At 35.5% G+C, this 26,819-nt stretch overlaps 2 protein-coding genes across 3 annotated transcripts in view; one reads left to right on the top strand and one right to left on the bottom strand.

Annotated features, from left to right (window-relative positions):
- LOC143922605 (glutamine synthetase 2 cytoplasmic-like) overlaps positions 1 to 3,773 on the top strand; it is a 49,641-nt gene extending 45,868 nt beyond the window's left edge. Inside the window, exons 5-7 of the mRNA XM_077445919.1 lie at positions 543 to 1,014; positions 1,866 to 2,005; positions 3,457 to 3,773. Coding sequence (XP_077302045.1) covers positions 543 to 1,014; positions 1,866 to 2,005; positions 3,457 to 3,605 — 761 coding nt within the window. The 3' untranslated portion in view covers positions 3,606 to 3,773. The remainder of the gene's footprint in view (positions 1 to 542; positions 1,015 to 1,865; positions 2,006 to 3,456) is intronic.
- On the bottom strand, positions 2,081 to 25,485 carry PAN3 (Poly(A) specific ribonuclease subunit PAN3). Of its 2 annotated transcripts, XR_013261596.1 has the most exons (14): positions 25,335 to 25,485; positions 17,379 to 17,470; positions 17,229 to 17,303; positions 15,370 to 15,510; positions 15,138 to 15,279; positions 13,160 to 13,258; positions 12,824 to 13,084; positions 12,610 to 12,746; positions 10,935 to 11,059; positions 10,549 to 10,818; positions 10,256 to 10,450; positions 10,017 to 10,179; positions 7,853 to 8,045; positions 2,081 to 2,413 (listed from the first exon to the last, which is right to left on the bottom strand). XR_013261596.1 is itself a non-coding variant. In XM_077445917.1 (13 exons), the coding sequence occupies exons 2-13, from the start codon at positions 17,448 to 17,450 to the stop codon at positions 7,929 to 7,931; spliced, it is 1,797 nt and encodes a 598-aa protein (XP_077302043.1). In that variant the 5' UTR covers positions 17,451 to 17,470; positions 25,335 to 25,485; the 3' UTR covers positions 4,558 to 7,928. The 2 variants fall into 2 exon arrangements, 1 of the variants encoding a protein (XP_077302043.1); XM_077445917.1 differs by lacking the exon at positions 2,081 to 2,413 and having other exon boundaries at positions 4,558 to 8,045.
- Between the last annotated feature and the right edge of the window lie 1,334 nt (positions 25,486 to 26,819).

Below are 26,819 nucleotides of genomic sequence, written 5' to 3'. Positions count from 1 at the left end.
GAAGGATATCGAGTGCAGCTGTGCAGTTCACATTCAATGGCTAACAGTTAATTTTACTAGTGCATAACGGAAAATAAGGGTCTTTCTTATACCTGCTATGTATTTGACTACGAATAAAACAATATTTTCCAAAGTGTTTGAACATTTGTATAATTTTTTACAAAAATGATATGAATTTTTCGATTTCAAACGACGGGTTTGCGGAAACTTTTGATTTTGAGCAGAATCTTTACTAGATTTTTTCCGGAAAGCAAGTTTTAGATATTTTTTTCTAAATTCCGCTAACAAAGGTTCCATAGAAAGAGGGATTAATTTATTTGACTAGCTAAATTAATACACATGTATAACTGTCAAAAAGTGGTTCATTTGGAATGATCCTATTTTATCCGGCTTCATTATTTAGATGATTCATACGACCACTGGTGAAATACAATTCTGCAAATATATTGTAAAAATATGTATTTATATGTTTCATGCTCATCCATAGTGTAATTTAAACCACAGTCATCTTTGATTTGATCTAATCCAAGTGTGCTTTACAGAGACCAACAAGAGGAAGGGTTGCGACGAAGCATTCCAAAAGTGCGCAAACGAGCAACCGTGGTTCGGTATCGAGCAAGAGTACACTCTCTTGGACTCGGATCTGAGACCATTCGGCTGGCCGCAAGGTGGTGTCCCACCACCGCAAGGACCCTACTATTGTGGAGTAGGAGCCAACAAGGTGTTTGCTCGCGATCTGGTCGAGGCTCACTACAGGTGCTGCTTGTACGCCGGGGTTGCCATTTGCGGCACCAATGCAGAGGTCATGCCCTCTCAATGGGAGTTCCAAGTGGGACCAGCTCTTGGCACCAAGGTGGCTGACGATCTCTGGATCGCTCGTTTCATCCTCCACAGACTGGCTGAGGAGTTCGGCATCATCGTCACGTTGGACCCGAAGCCTGTCGAGAACTGGAACGGATCTGGTGCCCACACCAACTTCTCCACTTTGAAAATGCGAGAAGACAATGGAATCATGTAATTAAACTTATTATTCATTGCTTCCCAAATCAAAACAGCCGTCCAAAACCTGCGGTTGTCGAATTATTTACTAGTTGAAAGGATGTGGGTTCCAATCGCAACTGAAATGTGTATGTATGTTAAGGTGACCGGTCATTCGTGCTGGTTTTACCAGTACAATACTGGTTTATTAGTTATCTGCCCTGGCAGAATCCTTGGAATGGGCATGTTTATAAATATAGAAACTATTCTTTTTTTTTCATAAATGTGCATCCAAGATTTTCTAATGTTCATGAATGTGTGGCAACTGCTTACCGGCAAAACACTGGCCAACCAATGGTTTTATGGTCAGTACCTCGGGGTTGCCACAACACTCGCAAAAATGTTTTTTATTTTGTAATAATTTTTGTATCGTTGATGCTAAGGGGGGAGTGATGTGGCAACCCCGAGGTACTGACTGTAAAACCATCGGTTAGCCAGTCTGGCTTCACCGATAAGCATTCACTGCCTCCCCGGCTGTTAAATAAACAGTTGTGCATTACCAACACAGTCGTCTCACTCGCCCTACCCCCCATAAATGTTTTTAATAATTCAAGTATTTACAAACATTCTTTTGATAACAAATGTCCTGGTTTAACAACTAATTGAATCTGTAGAATTAACTTAAGATGATTGATTCAATATTAATTTATGAAACGACAATTGTTAGATTGGATGAGTATGGTGGGTGCGGAAGTAATTTTTAAGGCAAAAAATTTTTGTATACAAAAACTATGTATATATGTACATATGTACGTACATATATTTAGCAAAAATTTCATAATCTAATAATCTTTTGACTTACACATTTATCTTTTGACTTATTCCAGTGAAATTGAGAAAGCCATCGACAAGTTGTCCAAGGTTCATATGAGACATATCAAGGTGTACGATCCTCGGGGTGGAAAGGACAATGAGAAGCGTTTGACTGGAAACTTTGAGACTTCAAGTATTAACGACTTTAGTGCAGGTGAGCCAAAAGATACATATAACTATAACCAGCTTCAAAATGTTGACTTTTTTCAAATAGTAAGACTCAAAGTGTTGATTTATTGTTATCATATATTTAATGTTGAATATAGATAGGGTTGTCATATTATGACCACATTGGGACACTTTTCTGAAGAAAGCGTCCGGTTATCTTATTATTATGGTTAACATTATAGCTCACCAAAATGTTAATGTAGACATCGCTGAAATAGCATTTTCTTTTTGGTAGAGCCATGATTCTTAATATTAATTCCAAACGGTTTATAATTTCGTATCAGGAGATTTTCTGGGTCGTCAAATCATCACTGCAAATAGCGATGACATTTTCCAACATATCGTAATCAATAGCAACTCTGTATATGCAACGTATCGAGAGGAATCCCGGACCCTGGAAAAATAATTCCTTACCTTATGACAAACCAAAAAAAAAATCTTATAGATATGTTTTTAATATGCGATATATCTATCAGAACTATTAGAAAAATACCTATATAAAACATAGATGCGCCCTTACGGACATTTTTGGTCGGAGATGTTGTCGCCATTAACTGAGGGGTGCAGGGGGTTAAACTAGCGGGGAAGTGGTGAAAAAAAAGGAAGGACGCAGCGGTCGGCAACCAATTTTTATACAGTTTATGTATATGTACATGCACTGAAGTTTTATTTTATTTATAACTTTATTTTATTGAACATTCCGCGTGAGAGTAAACCAAACTAATAAAGCCATATTAAGAAGAAAAAAAAAAGAGGGCGTATCTATGTATTATACATCTATGGTTACATGCTATTTTTTTTAAATAATCGAATAAGAAAGTATGATATAACAGGTACGATTCACATGGACACAAAGAATGCACGGATCGAAAAATAATAAACATTTAGCATTAAAGAAATATATGTATTTTGATGTAGAATAATATAAAATATCAATATCGACCAGTCGAACGTCCCAACACGGGGTCCCTCAAGTAGTCTGGGCCCTGGAACTTTAGTCCCAGCTCCCCCCCCCCCCCCCTCCGTCTCGGTGGCCCTGTGTCCATGGATGGGGAGTTGTTTTTTATGAAAGTTGACAAAAAACCTTCATAAGGCTTCAAAAACACAATTCTCCAGTACTATATCATAAATACCCAGCATTGCTCAAGTGTTTTTGTATGAAAGCCTTTCAATCCCGAGCTCTGAGCCCTTGCAAAACATATATATATAAGATTCAAGATAGGGTACCATAAAATAGTATGCCAATAATTTGCTGTTCTATATTGATATCTGTCGAATTGCATGGTGAACAAAATACTTAAATGTTGTTTTTATATGGAAGTCTTTGGATGCCGAGCTCCGAACCCTTCAAAAACTCACCTAATGTAATGGGTACTAAGCTGTGGATTTGCATAACAGACAAGCATTCATTTAAAAAATCTCAATCATTAATTTCAGGTGTTGCAAATCGCGGATGCAGCGTGCGAATTCCTCGCAACGTGGCCGAAGACAAGAAGGGCTATCTGGAAGACAGAAGACCGTCGTCCAACTGTGACCCGTACGCAGTCGTCGAAGCCATTCTCAGAACCGTCTGCCTCAACGAGTAAAAGCTCAAACCACCGATAAGCGTTATTTTAAACATGTTCTTTCGTTATTTACTATTACTATTATTATTATACAATTATATTATTTAGTATTGTTACTTTAAAAAGCAAATGTATTAACATATTCCATTATTTCGAGTATTTTGTGAAATTCCACAAATATATTATATATATATATATATATACATAATAAATATACTATAAAAAATGTGTATACATATATGAAATACAACATACAAAATGCGATCCAAAAGTAAAAAGATATAAAATTTGTATTCGGATGAATCTCTTTCCTGGCAAAAACTTGCAGACAAAACTTTTCGGTCGCATCTTTGTAAAGGATTGATTGATATTAAATATAAGATTCGTTAGAAATTGAATGAGATTCGAAACAAAAGTATTTTTATATTGCAAAATGATTGTAGATATAAAAATTATATTACATTTATTATTGTAATAATTATTATTATCACTATGGCAGATTAAATCTATATACATATAACATAATGTATGTTAAGAACGGGAACGAAAATGCGTACAATTCGAATGTTCTATTTTGCACAAAGATGCAGTTAGTCAAAAAAAAAAAAAAAAAGAAGAGCATGCTCGTCATATCCTAAGAGAAATAATACATTGAAACTATTTTACTTGACTGAATGTGGTCCATTTAATCTATATATTATATTATGAATTTCTAGCATTTAGGGCACCACAATCTATGTATATTATATAAATATATATGTAGATGTGTATTATAATCTAATTAATTACCTGGATGTATTCAGTTGGATATTCTTATTATGCGGAAGTGTGCATATGTTGATCGCACACATTCCAATTTGAAACTATTTTTCCATTAATAAAATGTTGAATATATATATCATGAATATACATACATATATATAAACAATTGTGTTTTTATTTTAGTACACAAATGAAAAAGATTTTTCATTGAAAGAATAACTTTATTTTTCGCCAAAATAATCTTATCATTAAAGTCTATAATAATACGTTTACTTACATGTGTAGCTAATAAGGTTATATATTTCAGAAAAAAATACTAAAAGTCTACGTTTCACATTAATTTTTTACTGAATTCTATCGTAATATCTAAACATGGAATAATTCAGAACTCTTATTTGGTACGAAGGGCTTGCACATGATGCCAAGTGTCAAATTGAATGTGGAAATAGACAGCTTCTCAATTTGCACATATTATGTAGGGAACGAATTGTCCCCATACTTACCGTTACAGTTGCGATGTGCAATGTTTCTATTTCATTTCCACTTGTAAAACAGGCATATACATATATGTTGCATCTTCCAGTTGTAATATATTCCACCTAACCTGGTGCCAACTACCGTCACAGTTGAAGTATATTTTCAGTTGTAATATACTTTGCCTAGTTGGAATCCACTCCGTCTAACCCAGGTAAGTTGGAAAAATAGATTTTAAAAATACAGTACTCTAATAATTAGTGTTGGTTCTTACAACAACATATAACTTACATATAACTTAGCCTAAAGCCGTTTTCTCTTACGCATGCCCTTTACTTTGGAGCGATTTTTATACTACATTAGTTGTTTTACCCTTCTCCGCTCAGTATTTTAATATTAAAAGCTTAAACATGGATTTATTTGAAGCGAAAAACACATATATATTGAATCATTCTCATACCTTACATACATACATAAACATACATACAAAATATCTATTGAAATTACACATATATTAGATGATTATTAATAATAATATACTTAGTGTAATAGCATATTTAAAACAAAATTACCATGTAAAAAGGAAAATAACCAATAAAAATAAAAATAAAATAAATGAAACATTTCGAAATATTTATTTTAAAAAATAAGTTTATTGTTGTACAGTTGTTTCCTTTATGAAACACTTTACATCAATGCATAAAAGTTATTACAATAATATATTATAATAAATTATACATTATTGCAATGAATCATAAAGTACCGTACATACACATAGACATGCAATACAAAAAAAATAATAAACAAAAAATAATTAAAACAAAAATAGGAGGGGTGCAAAAATCAATACCACCTCCATCTTGAGATTAAATCTTCTTTGAACTATTATATAACGATAAAATATTGTAATTAAAAACTAATCGAATCGTAACACCCGTAAAGAAAGACATACATATTTATATTATGGAATAATCCAGGATGATTTTGGGCTTTTAAGCTAGAGTCTAAGCAGACTAACATAGACTCCTCTATTTGGTTTATAACTTTTATAATGTATTGATTGTATGTATCGGGAGATTGAAAATATCAATTTTACACTTAAAAACATGAATTATATGTTGGTGATTTTTAACGATCACGGCTTACGAAAAAATACGTCTGAACAAAAGAGAGCAGTATCTAGAGAATTATATCTAAAACATTTTTGGTCCACTACAGAAAGGAACGGCCTAAAATAAAACTCACTTAAATACGAAACCAGAGATTCGCAGAACGTCCCTTCGGACGCTTCGAGAGTCTCTCTCTCACTGTCATGAAATCAATCTATAATAATATTAAATCAAAATCTTAACTCGGTCTTGCGCTATCATCTTTTGCGATTTAAAAATTGCAAAGAATACGTATCGACAGTTTAAAATATATTCAGGAAAATTATTAAGAACTAGCAAACACACGTCTACATGATCGTGCCTCAAAAACATTAAAAATAATTCAGTTCACATTTCAATCTTATATGTAGTTAATAGCTAACAATATTACGACAACAAAAAAAATGTAGATAAAAAGTTACGACACATATAAATATTTGTTTGGAGATAATTGTTAAAAATTTTGAATCTCGAACGATACAAAATTTCAAACCGGAGCTTTTTATTATAACATTTTGGATTATTGGATTGAATATTGTGTACTTGGGGCCAAGATTTCTTTTTGTCTATTCAAACTGAACGGTTGATAAGTGATTCTAGACTGATTAGAATCCTGAAAAGTGTTCATCATCAATCACTGTTATATGTATGGAAAAGAAAATTCAGTAGAAATATGAAAGTACTATAAGATACCCGGAAGGTTTAGAAGTCTTTACTCATTGTAGATTTATTGGAACAAGCATTGTGAAGTATCTTGAGAAAGGAAACTACTCAGAGAACGGATGAAAAGTGATTCTAAACTGATTAGAATCCTGAAAAGAGTTACCACATCACTGTTGTGTGTATGGAAAAGAAAATTCAGTAGAAATATGAAAGAACTAGAAGGTTTAGAAGTCTTTAGTCGTTGTAGATTTATTAGAACAAGCATTGTGTAGTATCTCAAGAAAGGAAACTACTCAGAAGTTGATAGGAATAAAATGAATGATGACATTTGGCGAAGCCTAAACTTTCCTCGGAACGGAACAGTCATTAAAACCAATTAAAAGATCCATCTTGAAACTTGTTGAGATCGTTATATAATTCCACAGGGTCCATTTTCCACTTGGAATGTTTAGAACCAGTGCAATTATTAAAAAAACCCCGGCAGCCGAAGAGTTGAATATCGTTCGAGGTCCAAACGCACCGATTTGGCGATGCTTTATGAATATATTATAATTTTATATACATAAGTGTATATTATATAAAAAAAAAAAATCTCACCAAAAATACCAGCAGTTCAAATCAAAATTTGATTGCGTTAAAAAAAACATTTAAATTATAAAAAAAACAATACACAATTGAATATCAAAACAGTTTTAATATACTAAGTCTATGTACGTGTTTTTACATGTACATAGACTTAGTACATTTAAATATTTAATTTTGATAGAAAATTGGCAAAAAATCAAAGTGTCCGACCGTACATATATACCCAGTTATATTGTACTACACAAATTAAATGTACCGGAAAGTTCTTTTATATAATATTAGATAGAGATCTCAGGGAATTCTATCCTAAATTCAAAACGTCGGATCGAATCACACAATTGAGTTTGTAGGATTCATAAAAATTATATAAGACTTAAAAATGTTGGTGTGAACTTCACAACACAATAGAACCTTCCAGCACACCGAACATAATATAATAATTTTATTAATTTCTTTTACATGCACATGTTCATATACATATATATACTCATCACCGTGTTCTCGTCATAAAATTGCATTTTTTTAAAAGCAGCTCACCCTTTTTTTCAAGACATTTGAGTACGGTAAAACATAAAACTCATCGAACATTCCCATCACATGTTTAAAATGAAAAAAATAAAAAAGTAATAAACACACTTATTTTTGTTTACTCGAAGTATGCAGATAAATTAGGCATTTGATACGGAGCCATTGGATGGGGAATCATGTAGGGTCATTGGGGCGTATCGGTTGCTTCCACGATTTCCATAAAAGCACGCTCCAAACAGAGATTCAACTCATTGTACGAAACGATTAAGACGCTATGCTCGTTGCGCGACACCAACTGTATCTGAAATTCATCATACAAACATGTGTTTTTAGATCCACTCCAACGACGTGAAACATTAAGCATTGAAAAACACCCGTCGAACCTTCAACGCCATCGCAAAGGGAAACCAGGCTGATTTCACACGCTATACCCGATACTTTCAACATGCTTCTCACTAATGCATTCCTATTCTAGACCTTTCATATACTTTTGAACACCATTTCAGCACTTTATTTTATACACCCGCCATCTATTCGTTCCACTAAACTATATACATACAACAACAACACTTTCCTGAAGAAAAGGATATTCTAAAATCTTCGAGCAATGAAGAATTGATGTGAAACTTAAGACATTGAGACGCAAAGACGTGACACAAAACCCAATGCACTCAAAGAAGTATGCTCGGAATAGCAAGGAGAGATAGGAAACGAAATATGTGGCCGAGAAGTATGGTAAGGGAAGTAAGTAGACACAGTAAAAAAAAAAGAGTGAAGAGATTAAATTACAAAGGTGGGTCACGCAGCTAGAAGAATCGACGAAAGATGAACAAAAGAAAGGCTAGAATGGTACCAGTAAAGAAAGGTCGCAAGGAAGATGGGTAGACGAAATTAGAAAAATGGTGTGAGATATGATGGATGAGAGTTGCGCAAAACAGACAAGTGGAAGCATGGATGGCGAATGACTATGGATGATGATACAACACTTTGAACATACCTCTCACTAATACATTCCTATTCTAGACCTACCATATACATACTTTTAGCACTATTCCAACATCAATATGTGGGTGAAAAGAATGACAAGTGAATATAGTAGAGAGCGTGAAGAGATTGCAATTGTAATGCTACGTAGGGTCACGCAGCTATAATAATTAACGAAAGATGGACAAAAGAAGGACTAGAATAGTACCAGAGAGAATGTAAAAGGATAAAAGGAAGGTCGCAAGGAAGATGCGTAGGCAATATAAGAAAAATGTGTGGGATGAGATGAATGAGAGTTGCGCAAAACAAACAAATGGAAGCATGGATGGGGAATTACTATACACTTTTGAGTACCATTTCAGCACTTTATTTTATAAACCTGCCATCTATTCGTTCCACTTAACTGTATAGAACACTTTCCTGAAGAAAAAGATAGTCTGAAATCTTCGAGCAATGAAGTATTAATGTGAAACTTGGACATTGAGACACCAAGGCGTGATACAATGTCCAATGCACTCAAAGAAGTATGCTCAGAACAACGAGAAGAGGTGGGACACGGAATACGTGTATGAGAAGTATGACGAGTGAATATAGTAGAGAGAGTGAAGAAATTGAAATGGCAAAGAGTGGGTCACGTGGGTGACTAGAAGAATCGGCGAAAGGTGGACAAAATAAGTGCTAGAATGGTACCAGAGAGAATGTAAAAGATTAAAAGGAAGGTCGCAAGGAAGATGGGCATACAGAGATGAGATGGATGAGAGTTGCGCAAAACAGAGAAGAATAGAAGGGTGGATGGTGAATGACTGCAAATGTATCAACAACATTTTGAACATGCTTCTCACTAATACATTCCTCTTCTCATAGTTCTAGGCCTTCCACACTTTCTATATATGTACCTTCGGATACTATTTTACCACTTTTATTCATAAATGTACGTCATATATTCATCTTTATACTTACATACCCACCACATTCAAATTCTCATCATACTGTTTCAATCATAAGCAATATTCTTTCACCGTGTTGGTGAGAAGCTTAATGTTTCGAACATACATAGTATATAAATCAGAACACATTAAATTTCGCCGCAAATAAAGCGAGAGAATCCCAAGACAAACGAACACTGTGTGAAGCTGAACCAAATAAAAAAAAAGTACAAAGTGTCCGTTTGCAGAACTACCTCGTAAATCCAAATATTATAAAGAAAAAATCATATAATACAATCGCTATGTGAAAAATGAGAGATGTGTCAAAATCGCCAGCGGGAAAATGTGATGACTTTTTATACCTTGATATTTGTACCACTGTCCAGTTGATTCAAGCAATGAACAATGTGAGCATTGTCAAGCCATGGTCGTCCATCAGGGGTCACGGGATGAAACACAAAATCGCGGAACAGCTTCAAGATGTACCGATCGCCGGTTTCCGCCCACGAGTGATCCATGTTGAGTCTAGATATAGACAATATAACAATGAAAAAAATCCAAAACAAAATGCAATCTGACAAAACAAGCTGAATGCACTCACTCTGGGCGATCGACAACCGTGTTCAACTTCACGAGAAGTCGATACAGTCTACCGTTGTCCAATTCCAAGGAGAGCTGGTCTTCCAACGCGTCAACATGACGCTGCAGCGATTCCGTGAAGGAATAGAAACGAGCTCCGATCATCGGCATCAGATCGATCAGACTGCGTGGCTTCGACGGCGAAGATAGCAAATACCTACAAGTACATAATAGAATAAAATTAATTCATATCGAATCTTATCGAAGTAAAAATGAAAAGAATTCTTTAAGTAAGTATGCTCTTTCAGCTCTTACATAACCAGGTTCTTCAAATCGGTGGAATAGTCCCGTGTCACAGTTTGCATGTAGATGTTGATGACGCGTGGATCGAGCGGAAGACTCGACTGGCATACCAGACCCAAAACCATTCGACCCAAAGAGTTCAGATCCTCCTGTTTCGCTTCTTCCGTAGTGACGGACAGACCAGCAGAGCCGCAGCTGGCCACCTTTATGATTTCGCTAACCCCACCCCATGCTATGCGAACTGTCGATCCGCTGACGATGATTTTAGTTGGATCCAAATACCTGGAATGACAAACGTACCATGATGTTACTTGCAAAATGCTTTGACGCACCCTCTATTGAGAGATGAAACAATAACGGCTTTCAGGATACTCGTGCAAACTGAATGCAATACGAACCAACAGGATAGTCCCGCGTTGTGAACTATACGCAAAGCTGAAGTTATCTGCACCAAAATGTTCCATATTGTGTTCTCAGCCATGAAGGTGCCTCCGTGAGCGGCGGCTCGCAAAATCGTATTTTTCTAAAATCATATGTAAATACGTATATGTTATACAAATGATACAGTCCAAGTGTATTTTCAGTTGCAATATATTCCAACTGGCGCTTTAGGTCATTCATATTCGAATACAGTTCAACTAGTAAATTAGAACAGATGAGTTTTGACAGCTCTGATGTTTTTAAAAATGCTTTAGAATTCAACAATGCGTTAATATTTGCTGAATATTACGAATAAAGGTAGTGAGTGCCATATTAGGATAGCTCTAAGAATGTGTTCAAAACAAAAATGTGACTTTCCAATTCAATCTACTAGTCGAGTGACGTTTTCACGAGAACCTAAGCTCTCCATTTAACGTGATACCAACTTATAGTTGAACTGTATTTTCAATTGTAATATATTTCGACCAGTTGAAATGCAATTCGCCGTATATAAAATACATATAGTCAAGTTCATGCGTAATCAATCAGTACGCCAGACTTGACTGATGGAACGGTACATGGATCGAAGAGGCTGCGCTCTGCAGCTTGTCCTTTAAAAAGAGGTATAGTCTTTACCACATAGCTTGACAAAATACATAAGTCAAATACTGTAGATGCACAAGATTGGTGCATTATTTAGTTAGTATCAAATTGGACAGGAAGCGGAACGGTCAGAAAGCTACACGGTATTCGCAAAGTTTAGTTACATATATGTAAGTGATGTCAAATATGCATATAAAAAACCAAAGAAGTGATTTTAAATGTATATATGCATATTTGAAAAATATACAAGAAACCACAAATTCGGTAATTATTTCCAAAATATGTTATTAACTAGATTTTTATTACAAAATGATAATATAGGAATCTGCGTATTTTAGGTAGACTCGTTGCCACAAAGAGCTAACTTTCTAGAGGTCCTTGTGAAGCAGGTAGCCGAAGCAACAAAAGTGTCGGTATCAAAAATAAGAACGATCGTTCAGGATTTTAATAATAACGGGATAAAGATACACAAAAATTATCCGATAAAAACTAGGAATCATAAAAGGAAGTTTACTGTTGATGGCGTTAAATATATTATAGTTAATGATATTACCGTGGACAGGATTACTGACGATAATAATTAAGTGTTTAAGCTTGCCATAATGACTCTGACTCGGATTATTCCTATTCTGAATAATTTTATGTCAAAACGTATTATTAAAATTTGTATTATTTATTTTATATTTTGTATGTTTGTTGTACGCGTTTTTATATAATTATCAACTCAATTATATTTACCAAACTTGAATAGTATTTTTAAACTATATATTTCTTTTACTGAAAATAGATTAAATAAAAAATTAATTTTTATTAAATAAACAAACAATAATTAAATATTAAAAAACTTTTAAGCAAACGGTACGCGTTTGACAAATTTATGTGGCAAGGACTATACACACGTAGATCAGATATTTGATATTGTGGACCTCCTGAATCGTTGAATAAATGCTGTGAAGCGACTTCTGCCTTTCATTTGGATCCTGACCCCACCCTGTCGCAGTAGTGTTGATAGTAATTCATTATTTACGGATAACTCAAATCAAATCTCACTTGGTGGGTGTATGGACGAGGAGCGTCTGGATCGGAATTGAAAGGATCAGAATCGTCGAGTCCAACTCGGTTAACCATCATGTACTTTTCCAACAAGGTGGTACTTCCAGGATAGTAGTCGTATATGAAGACAAGTGCTAGAACAAAAAAAAATCATAATATGATTAAATAAATCAATACAAACATACGCTTATGTAATAAACATTGTACGTACATTGGTCGCCAAACACTTTGGTCGAGAAAACTTCTCGCAGCTGCACAAGATTGGGATGGCTCAGCTTCTTCCATTGGTCTATGATCAACGGCAATTTCGTGAAGGCGAAATTGAAATCGTGAATGCGCCTGAGCGCGAAGAGTTGGCCGGTCTGACGACTAGTCACCCGGTATGTTGTAGCACCGGTGACGGCTCCCTCGTCGTTCATAATATTCTCCAATGGAATTAAATCCACATACTGTTCCACGGCCAACGGCAAATCTATAAAAAAAAAAGTCACAATTTATAATACAACTTACACTTACAAATATATTTACACGTCGTGTCCGCACTCACTCAAAAGCTCAGGATAAATCGGCTGTGCGTGCGTTAGCTGATTCTTCATAATTAGTTCCGACATCAAATTGTCACGTAATCTAAAAGAAGACGTCAATCCTGAAAACAAAGAAAAAATCAACACATTACAAATTTACAGTATCCGGATTAATCCGCACAACCAAGATCGATTCGAAAAATTGAATTACAATTGAATTAGGTTGGTTTACAACATTTAAAATTCACACTCAAAGCACCGAGCACATATAGGGCACATTGAAGAGCAACACATTATTATTTGAAATCATATTTGAGTGAATTCATTTGAAAACAGAAAGGTAGAATCAGTTTTTTCTTTGATTTTTGGGTACTTATTGGTTATACGATAATGAGAAAGCCTTCGGACGCAATTAGTCATAACGAAGTATTTAACGCTCTACAAACACAGGGAGTGCCAGAACCTTATATGAGGCAGTTATCTGCAATATATAAGAATGCCACAGCTTCGGTTAAACTTTTTTCAGATACAGATAGATTTAGCATAGGAAAAGGAGTAAGGCAAGGAGACACCATATCTCCTAAACTCTTCAATGCGGTGCTTGAGAGGGTTTTCAGGAACCTGGAACGGGACACAGCAGAAGTAAGCATCAAAGGTCGCTTCTTGAGTCGTCTTTGATTCGCAGACAATATAGTTTTAATAGCTCGCGATCCAGCTGACCTACTTAGCAAACTAACACAGCTGGACAGGAAAAGTAGGATTAAAAATTAACACAGATATTGCATGCCTGATAGAATTTCATTAGATGATAAAATAGTAGAAGTAGTAAATAATTATTTATATTTAGGTCAAATAATAGACATGTCTGGTAATAAAGGGATGTATGAAATTAGGATGGAGTGCATTTGGACGAATGAATGTTGTTTTTAAATCAAAAATGCCACTGTTTGAAGAAAAAGATCTTCGATCAATGCGTTTTGCCAGTGATGTCGTATGGATGTGAAACTTGGACATTGAACGCCAAGATGCGATAAAAAGTCCAATTCACTCAAAGTATGGAACGCTGTATGCTCAAAACGAGGAAAGACAGGAAGCGGAACACGTGGGTCAAAAGTTTGACAAGGGTTGTGGACATAGTGGATAGAATAAAGAGATTGAAATGGCAACGGGCGGGCTATGTGAAGGAAAAGTAGACAAAAGAAGTGCTAGAATGGTACCCGAGAGAATGCAAAAGGGTAAAAGGAAGACTGCAGGGGAGATGAGTAGACGAAATTAGGAAAATGTGTGGGGTGAGATGGATGAGAGTTGCGCAAAACAGATACGAGAGAGACCTTCATCCAGCAGAGGATGGTGAACGACTGTAGATGATTGGTTATACGGGCGCATTCGAGCATCGAGTATACACTACAAATACACACATACAAATACACGGAAGTTACACGAATGAACTCTAGGTGTATATATGTTAATATGTACCGATAAGATCCATTTTGAAGAGATTTTAATCAATATTGTTCGGTTGCGTACTGTCACTATACCAAAACTGTTTGCGACCATTCATGTAACCGCCGTGTATTGGTTTGGGTAAATGTATTACCAATAAGTACCGATTTTTACATTATTTTGTATGCAATCGAAATTTTCCCACCCCCACAGAATTCAAATTATAATTAAAATGATCAATCTTGGTTGATTCGATCGGTCATTGTATCCAAATTTACCCTTTGTTCATGATAGCTAGTAATAAAAATACACGATAGTACAAAAGACACCTGGAACATATAATAGACCGCAGCTTTCGGACAATCAAAATAAAAAAAAGTCATAAATATATATAATAATACATATGTAACATATTGCGCATTAGATTACAAATTTGTCAATAATTGACTGTTGGTAAAATCATATGCAAATTAGATGACAAAAATCGTCAACCAGAATCGAGATGCACATTTCGCCTACTGCTCAGTAATACGGAATGAATTGTTTAAGCATTATTACCAGATTTTGGACCGACTGTTATAATAGGCTTCATCGGTACTCCTGTATACATATGAGGATGTTGAACGGGCATTCCTTGGGGTACGTTAGGCACTGCCTCAGTATTCGTCGAGAAAAAATATGTCGTGCCCCCGACGTTTTCCTGTTGATTTGCAGCACACATTAATTAAGTACAATTTAAATACATATACGATTTTTTTTTTGCATATACAAATAAAACTGAAAGAAATACCTGATGCACCTGAACAACATTGGGCGGAGGAATGCAGTTTTCGGGTGGTGGAAACATATTAATTATCGGAGATTTGGGCGGAGACGATTGCAAAGCTTCGTTTCCTGTATAGTATATTCCGGGAATAAACTCATTCTCCTCCTATGTAAATATCAAAATATTAAACATAAGTATTGAATAGTACAAGTATTGTCACGTATCAATGACCAAAATGTTAATAAATGATTATAAATTTTCATTTATTAGTGTGGGAAAGGTTTCATGTTTTAAATACAATCATGTAAAACATCTACAATTCAATTATTGATATTATTCATTTGAATAAACGAAGTTCAGAAACTGGATTAAGCCCTAATTGAGGAAGTGGTAGAGGATTGTTATAGTACTGTAGTCCCTTCTGTTTTGTAATTGTGTTCCCTTTGCGTTACTGGCAAATTGTTAAGTGTAGGCTTCCGTCGAAGACAAAACATTGTTTTAATCAACGGACTCCGACTCCTTTTTATTATTTTATTAATAGTATTACGGTCAACTAAATTCTCCAATTTTATTGAATTAAATCCTCTTATAAACTTAATTTAATAATTTCTTTTAAAAAATTATGATTTTGAATTACATTATAAATAAAACCGCGTGTATTTCATTACCAATAATTCAATAAATTGGGTTACATGTCAATTATTAGTGATTTTTCAATACTTAAATTTTTTTATATGTTGAAAATCACTATTATTTTTATTACTAAGAATTTTATACGTTGGCAAGAAAAATCGATGTCACTAAAATCGCTCAAGTTAGAGTCGGAATCGGAGTTGAAGTCGAATCATAAGCTAAATTCTGAGTCGGTAAATTTTGAAGTGGCTCCACATCCCTGGTATTCTTTAATAGGCTTCATTCATACACTAATTTCAGGTTAATTGGATATTTTACGTTTTAAATAAAATTTCATTCATACAGCTTGTGTTTTAAAATCCTCAAAACTTCATACAAAAAAAGTATTATTTAAAAGATTTAATTTTAAACTTCCATTCATACATATCTATGTATTTATCAAAAATATCGGTAAATATTTCTATGGTTTAAAGCTTGACTATGTTTTTCTAAAGAATAATATTTAAAAATGGACCAACAAAGCTGTCCTCAGCATGATGGGGAGAAGCAGGGAACTTGTTTCTGTCATCAAGCGGAGAAAGATGAAGTACCTCGGATGATACAGAGTCCGAAATACGAATTTCTCAGTTTGATAACCATGGGAAAAATAGATGGTAGAAAATGGATTAGAAGGAAGAATTAGTTGGCTTCAAAACATGTGCATGTGGACCGATATGAACGCTGAAGATCTGTTCCGAGCCGCTGAATACCTATGCAAATAATCGACGAGGTGGTCGCCAACGTTCGGATGCGGACCAAGGCATTAAGAAGTAGAAGAATATTCAAATAAGGATTTCGAATCCCCAGATATTGAAACTGAAAGGTTTTTTCTCGCGTACCATACATAAATTCTCAAATTGAATCTTTTATGCAAATGAATAAGACAATGATCTATAAGATAGATAATTGAAATGCATATAAATCTCTCAACACAGTTTGATAAATACAGATTGGACAATTCATACGGGCGAAGACAACTGTAAAAAAAGATGTATTCAAGATTTTAATTTAATCGATAGAAAGGTTTAGGAGTTATGTTTAATTTACAAAACCATTATTTTTTCCGTTACTTTACAAACTCTCATAGTTTTCGGAAAATTCAGGCTATCTATAACGAGTTTATATGCAAGTTATGTTACCAACGGACTAGCTGCTATGTCAACAGTGTTGTCAAGATGTGTACTTTTAATAATAATAGTAAATCATTTAACCTTTCTTTGTAATTCCGGAGAAGTATGCAAATCTCTGGCATCGACGCTTTGCGGACATGGTAGCTTGGGTAAATTCTGCAAAACATTTGTCAAAATTCAGTCGAAGCAATTCAATTAATTTCAATATTTACACAAACAAACAAAACATACCATATACGTAGCCAGTTTAGATTGTTGCAAACGTAAATTCGGAGGCGTAAAAGAAAATAGAGATGGATCCATTTTGATATGTTCCGAGTTTTCTGAAAGAAAAAAAAAAACAAATTGAATTATTAATACTTTACAAATCTTTCAATCAACTCTAAATGTGCTGCTTTCAGTCAACTATAAATGTGCTGCAGCAATGCTACAGTCAATGTTTCTTACAATTTTTAAACTTCAACTGGATTGAATCTTTAACGATTACAATCATACAAGTTCGACAACAATTCATATTAGTTGGTGGGGTTTGGTGCATCCGCTCTAAAATCGCCAGATTAACAGAACGGCAGCTTTAAACGTAATTCTCGTTTTCTCGAATGATAGATTGCACATCAGATGACGGGTAAACCTTTCGATGTGCACAGATGCAATTATTAAAATTGAGTTGGATCTTTCTGGCGAGTTTAATAAGGCAAGATTCGGAACTTGCCTTATTAAAGTCGCCTGAAAGATTCAACTCAATTTTAATAATTGCATCTGTGCACATCGAAAGGTTACCCGTCATCTGATGTGCTATCCATCATTCGAGAAGATGAGAATTGCATATAAAGCAGCCATCCGTTAATCTGTCGTTCAATTTGTCTGGCGAATTTAGAGCGGATGCACCGCATCCTAGTTGGTGATATCAATACAAAATTAAACGATAATAAACAATATGTGGTGCTGGTTTGGCGTGCATTCTACCGTAATAGAACTTGACAATAATATCTATCTGACATCTCCTCAGGAATATTAGAGTAGAAAATTTTATAATTTCTATTACATGTAAAAAAAATTCAGTCTGATTCATTGAATTCAAAACCTTTAAAAAAAAGAAGACACCTATAAGGGGAGGTACTATTTTTAAAATTTGAAAAAAATTTATGTCGTATCGATAATAATTTCAGTAACTGATACTAAGTTTCAGTTCGATAGGACTAACGGTGTTCAAAAAATCCCCAAAATACACAGGCACATTTTTTTCTAGATCATTAAAACATGATCATTTCGATTCGCTATTTGAATTTTAAGCATGAACGAAAGACGAGATATTCATTGGGTCGCGCAGTTGACATTTCGATGTGCATTGATGATTGGCAACTATTAATATTGAGTTGGATCTTTCTGGCAAGTTTAAAAGTGAAAAAGTCGAGACAAAAGACGAGTGGAGAGGTATATTTGGGATCTGACATAGACGTCAAATACCGAAATCGAAATGAAAATGCTTGTTTGTTTGCTTTTTGAATTAGAAAATGCAATTGAAGAAATATTCTTATTTATCCGGTTGACGACAGTTTAAATATTATTTCATTTTTCATCATAGAAAATTCGAATTTATTTAAATTTGAGTAATTAATTGAGTGAGCGAGCTCTGTGCGGACGTGTTATAATAATATTTTCATATTTACATACATAATTATATAATTTCGATCACATTTGATAATAATTTATTATTAACGTCGATTGAGTTATTAATGATAGTATTGATAATCTTTAACGTTGAATTATTTATTATTTGATAATTTAATATTGAGTGTTGAATGAATGTTTTAATATTCAATGTTGGAATTATTTCATAATTGATTGATAATTCGATATTGGATACTTGTACTCAACATTAATGTTAATGTTTGGTACTAATTTCATAAATATTATGATTGTGAATAAACTGTCAATATATGTATGTAAATATGTATATCATAAACGGAAACACACATCCGTCCGCACGGAGTAATTAAGGTCAGAGCAGAGATCCATGCAACCGCTCAGGTCCCCAGGTTGCAGATAGGGGAACGACTCTTGTAGTCAACTGCCATGGCGACATGGTGGTGCTGGACAAGGGGCGCTGAGATAAGAGTGGTGATGAGTGAATCTGTTGTAAGTTTTACTCTATAAAATGTCACACAACACTATGACGGTCTCAGGTCAGTGGCGAGTAAGTGCCACCGCTTAACAAAAGCAAAACCCGGTTTTGAAAGGTACCGTACCACCTTTCCCAGAGAAGGAAACTCCATAATAAATTCCCTGGCAGTGGGCAGCAGCTCTGTCAGTACCATCCACTGCGGAAGTATGTATATACAATATACTAAAACGGCAAAAGAGGAAAGATTCAAAGCGACGTGGCAGCCACTCAATCGGTTTGAATTCTGCGGAGCAGAAGGCTTGGGGGAAACTACTGTGCTCTCATATCCCTAGTATAACCACCATGAAGAGAAAACCTAAAACTGCGGCCCCGAGTTTCCGGCGTCCCTTCAATGGGACAGGGGTGCTAAGAATCCCCGGACTCAAAGTAGCGAACATACGAAAAATTGGTACATGGAACGTAAAGCATGAAGCAGGTAAAATAGAAAATCTGCAACTAGAAATGAAAAAAAATCAAATACAGATGCTCGGCATAAGCGAAGCTAGATGGCCTGGAGCAGGAAAAACGATGCATTGCAATGGATATACGACTTACTACTCGGGATCGCTTGACGGCACTCATAAGAATGGTGTTGCTGTGATTCTGGAAGACGACATAAGTACAAGTGTGAGAAACTTTATTCCGTTATCTGAATGTGTCATGATGATACAATTAGTAGGAAAACCTATAAATGTTAACATAATACAAGTGTACGCCCCCACTTGTATTGAGATTGTAATGAGATTGAAGAATTTTATCCACATATTGGATAATTGATTGGAGATTTCAATGACAAAGTTGGAGACAAAGAAACGATGGGTATAACTAGTCGCTTTGGATTTGGAGAAATAAATGAGAGAGGAGACAGAATTGTTCAGTTTTGCCAGGAAGAGCAGTATGTTATCATGAATACTTTCTTTAAGCTACCTAAAAGAAGATTATACACATGGAAATCCCCAATGGACTGTCATGATATTATTGTGCGAAACCAAATAGACTTTATTTTGATTTAAAAATAGTATAAGTTCGGTGAAAACCTACCCTGGTGCAGACATGGTATCCGATCAAAATCTACTTTGTGGGAAATTGAAGATAAGACTGAAAAATATTTCAAGAACAACAAACCCTAAACCAAGATTAAATTTAGAGCTGCTTAAAAATCTTACGATCCACGAACAATTTACAAAAGATCCGAATAAAAATTTAAACAAAAATGTATTGAAGAAAATAGTTATGTAAACTTAAAGTGGGAAGGTATAAAATCAGCAATGACCCAATCTGGGATAAAGTTTCTTGAATCAAATTAAATAATCAATAAAAAACAACCTTGGATGACGGATGAAATTATACATTTAATATAAGAACGTAGAAAACAAAAAAAATAATCCAACACAATATATAAATATTCACCACCAAATTCAAAGGAAAATTAATGAAATCAAAGAAAAATGGATGGAAAATAAATGTGACGAACTTGAAAAATTACAAGAAAAACATGATGAATTACATAAGTATATAAAAAATTAAAAGAAGCAACAGGATCATTCAGAAAAAAAGATTTCATACTCCTAAGGAATAAAAATGAAAAAAAAAAAATTTAAATATGGATGAGAAAAAATCAGAATGGGCTGAGTACACAAATTTCCCCTAAAAGACAATGGAGAAACCAGAGGGCATATTGAAGATCCAGAAATGGGACCATATATACAGAAATCTGAAGTGGAACAAGCTATAAAACTAGCAAAGAGTCGGAAAGCTACTGGACCGGATCTGATTCCTGCCAAATTTCTCAAGTTATTGGACGACGATAACATAGAAGACCTAACAAAACTCTTCAATAAAATATATTTATCAGGCGAAGTACCTAGCGATTGGTTACAATCCATATTTATCCCGTTGCCAAAAAAGAGTAACGCGAGAACGTGTAGCGACTTCAGAATAATTAGCCTAATGAGTCACACATTGAAGATCCTACTAAGGATAATACAGGGCAGAATTTACTCACGGTGTGAAGAGGCGATTGGCAAAGAGCAGTTTAGGTTCAGACGAGGCTTGGGTACCTGAGAAGGCTTTTTCTGCATGAAAACACTACTCCAAAGATGCAGAGAAGTCCGTAAACCTGTGTATATCTTTTTCATAGACTTTGACCGTGTCAAACACGCTCGCCTGAAACTTTAAAAAATATTGGCCTGGATGTCAGATTGCTACGAAATATTTATTGGAATCAGACTGCGGTAGTGCGCGTCGATGATCAATTCACTGATGAGATTCCTATAGAGGGGGCGTCAAGCAAGGATGCATCCTATCACCTACTCTTTTTAACACCTACACCGAATCCATCTTCCACGATGCTCTCCAAGAGGCGGAGGGCATCAAGGTGGGCGGCGAGACGATCACCAATTAAGATATGCTGATGACACGGCACTAGTCGCTGAAAATTTAGCAGACCTGCAAAGATCTCTAGACCGTGTACATTAAGAAAGCAATCTAAGAAGTCTGCGCATAAATCTAAAGAAAAAAATTAGATATTGAACTAATGACTATGATAGCGATACAAATTGAGCGCAAATATATGCAAATCCTTGCACAAGACAAAAGTTTTACTTCCGGTTGTCGGATTTTGTTCAAATTTTTTTTATTATTTAATATCAGTATAATTATTATAAACATTAAATATCAAGAGGATAAAAATAATTTAAAAGGTCAAAATAAAATAATGAAATATTGTTTTAAAACTATATACTACTTCCGGTTTACAAATTCTGCTAAAACGTTAGCAGCTCTAAGTTAGTACATAAAGAATACAAATATAAATTTTCAGCTAAATACGTTCAGGGGTGTGGACAGGATCCGGGCGACAACATTTTTGACCTATCTAAGAGGAGAAAATCCCTCTTCCGGTTCATTAAATTTGGTGATTTTATTTTTTATTTTTACTTAAAATCACTATCTTTATTATACACAATAAATATCAAGACGCTTAAAATAATTTAAAAGGTCAAAATAAAATAATAAAAAATAATGAAATATTGTTTTAAAAAAAAATACTACTTCCGGTTTACAAATTCTGACCAAAACGTTAGCAGCTCTAAGTTAGTACATAAAGAATACAAATATAAATTTTCAGCTTAATACGTTCAAGGGTGTGGACAGGATCCAGGCTACAATATTTTTGACCTTTCTAAGAGGAGAAAAACCCACTTCCGGTTTATTAAATTTAGTGATTTTTTTTTATTTTCATCAAATTAATACAAAAATTATACTTGAATTTTTTCGTGAAGATCACACATGTTTAAGGGGTCGAAAAAAATAGTGGATGATAAATCGAACAAGAGTAAACTGCCACTTCCGGTTGAGGTATGCTTACCAAATTTTATCCATAGCTTGCTATTACGCTTAAACTTCTAGATATAAAATTTCGGTTCAATAAACCAAAAGGTTTCTGAGAAAAACATAAAAAACCTCGATTCTCTAGAGTAAAACTACTACTTCCGGTTCAGATAAAAATATTTAAAAAATATTATTGTATTATTGTACTGTAGGTTATAGATATTATTATTTCTATTACATGTAAAAAAAATTTAATCCGATTCAGTCAGCGGTTTGGGAGATAATTGAATTCAAAAACTTAAAAAAAAGAGGACACCTATAAGGGGAGGTACCATTTCCAGTCAACTTAAAAATTTGAAAAAAATTTTCGTCATGTCTATAAGAATTTTAGTACCCGATACCAAGTTTTGGTTCGATAGAACTAGCGGTGTTCAAAAAATCCCCAAAACACACAGTAACACACACACACACACACACACACAGACACACACACACAGACACACACACAGACACACACACACACAGACACACACACACACAGACACACACACACAGACACACACACACAGACACACACACACAGACACACACACACAGACACACACACACACACAGACACACACACACACACACACACACACACACACACACACACACACACACACACACACACACACACACAGACAGACACACACACAGACAGACAGACACACACACACAGACAGACAGACACACACACAGACAGACAGACACACACACACACACAGACACACACACACACAGACACACACACACACACAGACACACACACACACACAGACACACACACACACAGACACACACACACACAGAGACACACACACACAGACACACACACACACACAGACAGACACACACACACAGACAGACACACACACACAGACAGACACACACACACAGACAGACACACACACACAGACAGACAGACAGACACACACACACAGACAGACAGACACACACACACAGACAGACAGACACACACACAGACAGACACATACACACACAGACACACACACAGACAGACACACACACAGACAGACAGACACACACACACAGACAGACACACACACAGACAGACACACACACACAGACAGACACACACACACAGACAGACACACACACACAGACAGACACACACACACAGACAGACACACACACAGACAGACACACACACACAGACAGACACACACACACAGACAGACACACACACACAGACAGACACACACACACAGACAGACACACACACACAGACAGACACACACACACAGACAGACACACACACACAGACAGACACACACACACAGACAGACACACACACACAGACAGACACACACACACAGACAGACACACACACACACAGACAGATTTGCGAAGAGCTACGTCTGGACAGTATAACTACACGGATGTGAGACGTGGACTCTGAAAACCAAGATGATCAGCCGCATTGAAGCTTTTGAGATGTGGGTCTATAGGCGTATGCTGAAGATTCCGTGGACCAAAAAGATATCAAACGAAGCTGTCCTCGGCATGATGGGGAGAGGCAGGGAACTTGTTTCTGTCATCAAGCGGAGAAAGATGGAGTACCTCGGACACATGATACGGGGTCCAAAATACGAATTTCTCCGTTTGATAACCATGGGGAAAATAGAAGGAAAAAAATCGATTGGCAGAAAAAAGTCATCTTGGCTTCGAAACATGCGCATGTGGACCGATATGAGCGCCGAAGATTTGCTCCGAGCCGCTGAAGACCGATGCAGATATCTTCAAATAATCGACGAGGTGGTCGCCAACGTCCGGATGCGGACAAGGCATTAACAAGAAGAAGATTTTGCGGAACATCTGATTAATCAATAACTGCCATTAATCAATAACTGCCATTAATCAATAACTGCCATTGCAAGAACGATTATTTATTTTAATAAAATACATATTAATAACGTATGAACCTGTTAATAAACTTCCTTCCACACCTTTAAACATATATATATATATATATATATAGGTAGACTGCACGCTAAAACAGTTACCCATATGGTAGAATGCACCCAATATGTTATTTCCGTCGTTGTCGCCTGATAATTTTGACTTGATATTGCACCGTAAGAATTGGCTCCGTCAAGAAAAACTACATTCATATACAGTGGCATCATACAAATATGTAACGTTCTTTTATCCGACAATATTTTGGACCAACATTGAATTGCGTCGTAATTATATGTGTGAGCATATGGACAATCTGGATCGTGTTGCTTGTATCCTGGAGCGGGCTCCCGGGTCAGGATTTTAGACGGGGCTCGCTACCTACCTGGTCTAGAGCAATGGGAACATGATATACTGTACTGAAAATGATAGATTACATGTTGAAATAATGTACATATAGCGAACGTTCAAAATGCAAATGTCCCCCATTGAAAATGCGTATTGATCAGTGTATGCGTTGTTGAAAAATATTCCATTTTCGACGATTCAAACGAAAGGTAAGCATGTGAGAGTTTCTTTGTGAAGAATTTGACGACGGGTTCAAATTGAATGCATAGGTTTCGCTTGAATCGTCGTATGCGATATGATATTGCGTAGGTTTCATTGAGGTTATGTGTTCAAGTCTTTGTCTTGAACACATCATTTGATAGATGGGGCTTGTTGATTGAGCGTACCTGATGAGTGTTGTGACGAGATGCTGGGGGTAGCGGTCCGGGGGGAGGGGTCTCACGAGAGATGCCTCAGATGACTGCCGAGTGAAAAACAATGGCGCGAGAGAAAAAACTGCTACTAGATGTGAAGCGAGCAATACGCGTCACCCGACTGACATATGTACACTTATTTATGGCTTTCGTTCATTTCATTTCCAGCCGTGGCGATATAAAATAAAAAAAATAATAAAATGAAGGATTATATATTGAATAACCAACCATTGATTTATAATACATTAGATCCGCCCTCACGTCTTATACTGGTCTCCCTTTTGGCGCATGCAAAATACATGGCGCATGCACAGTTTTACAACTTACAAATTATAATAATTGGATTATTACGCACATTGCGATCGCCCAAAAGACAATTTTTGCTATGAAAATCGTGAATACGGAATATTTGGCCCTCGATTTCTTGTTCGTATGATGGACTTTTCGGCTACCAGATGTTCTGTTATAGAGATTTTGGTGACTTTTGGGCGAGCGCTTTGTGGGCAATAATTATCGAACCACAAATTATTATTATTGTCTGCAATACGTTTATAAGCCAAGAATAAATTAAATTAATATCTATTTTACATAGTATTTTAAAATAGTACTGTAACGCTATGTCTTCCTCATCGTCCCTTCAGTTGGCAACAGTGCCAAAGGTTAGGTTGGCTATATAAAATCAATGATAAGCTCTATTTTAATTGTTGCCACCCGATGCGATTCCCTACTTGTATGTAAATAGAGTCAATTCCCAATTTATTTTATTAAAATACATGTAATATTTTACAATGAAAACCCCTGTCAGCTGCATAGAAAAAAAAGTCCAATAGGATAAGACTACAAAAAGGTTATGAGAGCGTTTCCAATACATATTTAGTGCAAATGTAGGGAAACTTATACAAGATAAAAGTTCTACTTCCGGTGGTTGGATTTTGTTTTTAGGAATTTTTTTATTACTTAAAATCACTACAATTATTATACACATTAAATATCAAGAAAATAAAAATAATTTAAAAGGTCATTTTTTGTATGTAAATAGAGGCAATCGCAAATTTATTTTATTAAAATACATGTAATATTTTACAATGAAAACCCCTGTCAGCTGCATCTATAGAATAAAAAGTCCAATAGGATAAGACTACAAAAAGGAGGTATGTAAAAATGAACTACGCCCAAATGTAGATCGCGTGGCGAACACTACTGTTCGTTGATTCAAACAACCTCTGTTGAGCAAGAATATTTAACACGTGTACAGTCAATTGTACGCATTTATGCATGTGTGAATTCACCGAACCATCGTTCGTAGCTTCTGGGCGTGCAAGCACAGATGTGCTCTCTTCTTTATAAGACTGCTTTCGGAGAAGATCGAGCTCCGGTCAGACTTTCTTTTTACCTGAGGCATTCGCCAGATCACATCTGCTGCCCCAGCCTTCAACTACGTGCGGTCGATCCAGTAGT

Source organism: Arctopsyche grandis, chromosome 2 (assembly GCF_051622035.1).
Source record: "Arctopsyche grandis isolate Sample6627 chromosome 2, ASM5162203v2, whole genome shotgun sequence".
NCBI classification, from domain to species: Eukaryota; Metazoa; Arthropoda; class Insecta; order Trichoptera; family Hydropsychidae; genus Arctopsyche; species Arctopsyche grandis.
The sequence above is the reverse complement of the archived record's forward strand: the minus strand, read 5'-3'. Positions and strand labels throughout refer to the sequence as shown.